At 30.8% G+C, this 2,453-nt stretch overlaps 1 protein-coding gene across 1 annotated transcript in view; it reads left to right on the top strand.

Moving 5' to 3' along the window:
- The window catches only part of LOC125037123 (galactose-3-O-sulfotransferase 3-like), a 12,753-nt gene extending 11,353 nt beyond the window's left edge, over positions 1-1,400 (top strand). Inside the window, exon 5 of the mRNA XM_047630146.1 lies at positions 1,005-1,400. Coding sequence (XP_047486102.1) covers positions 1,005-1,337 — 333 coding nt within the window. The 3' untranslated portion in view covers positions 1,338-1,400. The remainder of the gene's footprint in view (positions 1-1,004) is intronic.
- The last annotated feature ends 1,053 nt before the right edge of the window (positions 1,401-2,453 follow it).

Genomic DNA, 2,453 nt, shown 5'->3' on the forward strand with positions numbered 1-2,453 from the left:
TATATATATATATATATATATATATATGTGTGTGTGTGTGTGTGTGTGTGTGTGTGTGTGTGAGTCTATAGACATATAAATAATAAAAAATATACGGTTATGTATATATATACACATATATATGTACACACACACACACATACATATATATGTGTGTGTGTGTGTGTGAGAGAGAGAGAGAGAGAGAGAGAGAGAGAGAGAGAGAGTATTCAATAAAATGCCAAACAAAGTAATCTCATTTACTAAGTAATAAAGCTTTTTATAATTCATATGATGTGGTATCTGGGCTGCAAATAAAAGTGGTTGATAACACGATCCCAGGCAAGATACATTTTATGCTGGGTCTACATAACAATAAAAATGATTAACACATACACATGTATTATACATAGTCACTCACTCACATGCATACAGAAACACACGCACACACACACGCACACACCTCAACAAATACACAAGTACACTTGCACATACACACAAATAAACTTACAGAAACAAGCAAAACACAAACACACAAACAAAAAGAAAAAAACACAAGGAAGCAAACAAACACACAAAGAAACAAATACACAAAAACAAATAATCACTCACACTCACTTAAACACACGGAAGCAAAGAAATACACACAAATGCATTTACAAAGACAAACACAAATACACTTACAGAAACAAGTAAAACGCATAAACACACATACAAACAAGCAAACATATACCAACACACACAATAAGACACAAACAAAAAGAACACACACAAGCAAAAAAAAAAAAAAAAAAAAAAAAAAAACACGCAAACAAAAAAGCACAAGCAAAGACACACAAACAAATAAAATCAAACACACAAGTAAACGAAAAAAACAAACAACAACCAAGTACACACAAACAAACGAAAACAAACACACAAGCAAACGAAAACAACCACAACTACGCACACAAGCAAACAAAACAAACACACCCCATAGCCCCTGAAGGGAAAGCCTGACCACCGGCCACGTTTTCGCCTTCCAGCCCAGCATGATTCCCAAGGACCTTCTACCTCCTGGGGGCAAGACGGATATCTTCGCCCTCCACACTCGCCTCAGCCTCAGAGCACAGAGGAAGGTCCTGCACAAAGACACCCGCTGGATCACCGTGCTTCGGGAGCCAGCCAGTCAGTTCGAGTCTTTCTATAATTACTTTAATCTGAAGAGGTATTTCAAGAAGGATCTGGCAGAGTTCAAGAACATACCAGTTGCCGTGAGTAGCCAGATCCTGATTGGGTTGTCGTGGGTTTGGTTATTATGGTTAATATTACCCTTTTTTGTGTGTGTTAGCGTGTTACAAGGTGATACATTAGTGTAATTATTATTATTATTTCTTTTTTTTTCGCTTTCTCTTTCTGGGCCGAAGAATAATTGTTTGTTCATTATTATTACGATTACCATTATTGTTATTATTATGACCATTATCGTTATTATTATTATGACTATTATCGTTATTATTATTATTGTTATTACTATTATCGTTGATATCATTATCATTGCTATTATCGTCATTATCATTATTACTAATATCATTATCGTTACTCTCATTATTACTAATATCCTTATCGTTACTCTCATTATTACTAATATCATTATCGTTACTCTCATTATTACTAATATCATTATCGTTACTCTCATTATTACTAATATCATTATCGTTACTCTCATTATTACTAATATCATTATCGTTACTCTCATTATTACTAATATCATTATCGTTACTCTCATTATTACTAATATCATTATCGTTACTCTCATTATTACTAATATCATTATCGTTACTCTCATTATTACTAATATCATTATCGTTACTCTCATTATTACTAATATCATTATCGTTACTCTCATTATTACTAATATCATTATCGTTACTCTCATTATTACTAATATCATTATCGTTACTCTCATTATTACTAATATCATTATCGTTACTCTCATTATTACTAATATCATTATCGTTACTCTCATTATTACTAATATCATTATCGTTACTCTCATTATTACTAATATCATTATCGTTACTCTCATTATTACTAATATCATTATCGTTACTCTCATTATTACTAATATCATTATCGTTACTCTCATTATTACTAATATCATTATCGTTACTCTCATTATTACTAATATCATTATCGTTACTCTCATTATTACTAATATCATTATCGTTACTCTCATTATTACTAATATCATTATCGTTACTCTCATTATTACTAATATCATTATCGTTACTCTCATTATTACTAATATCATTATCGTTACTCTCATTATTACTAATATCATTATCGTTACTCTCATTATTACTAATATCATTATCGTTACTCTCATTATTACTAATATCATTATCGTTACTCTCATTATTACTAATATCATTATCGTTACTCTCATTATTACTAATATCATTATCGTTACTCTCATTATTACTAATATCATT

The sequence above is a fragment of the Penaeus chinensis genome, chromosome 22 (assembly GCF_019202785.1).
Source record: "Penaeus chinensis breed Huanghai No. 1 chromosome 22, ASM1920278v2, whole genome shotgun sequence".
Taxonomy (NCBI): domain Eukaryota; kingdom Metazoa; phylum Arthropoda; class Malacostraca; order Decapoda; family Penaeidae; genus Penaeus; species Penaeus chinensis.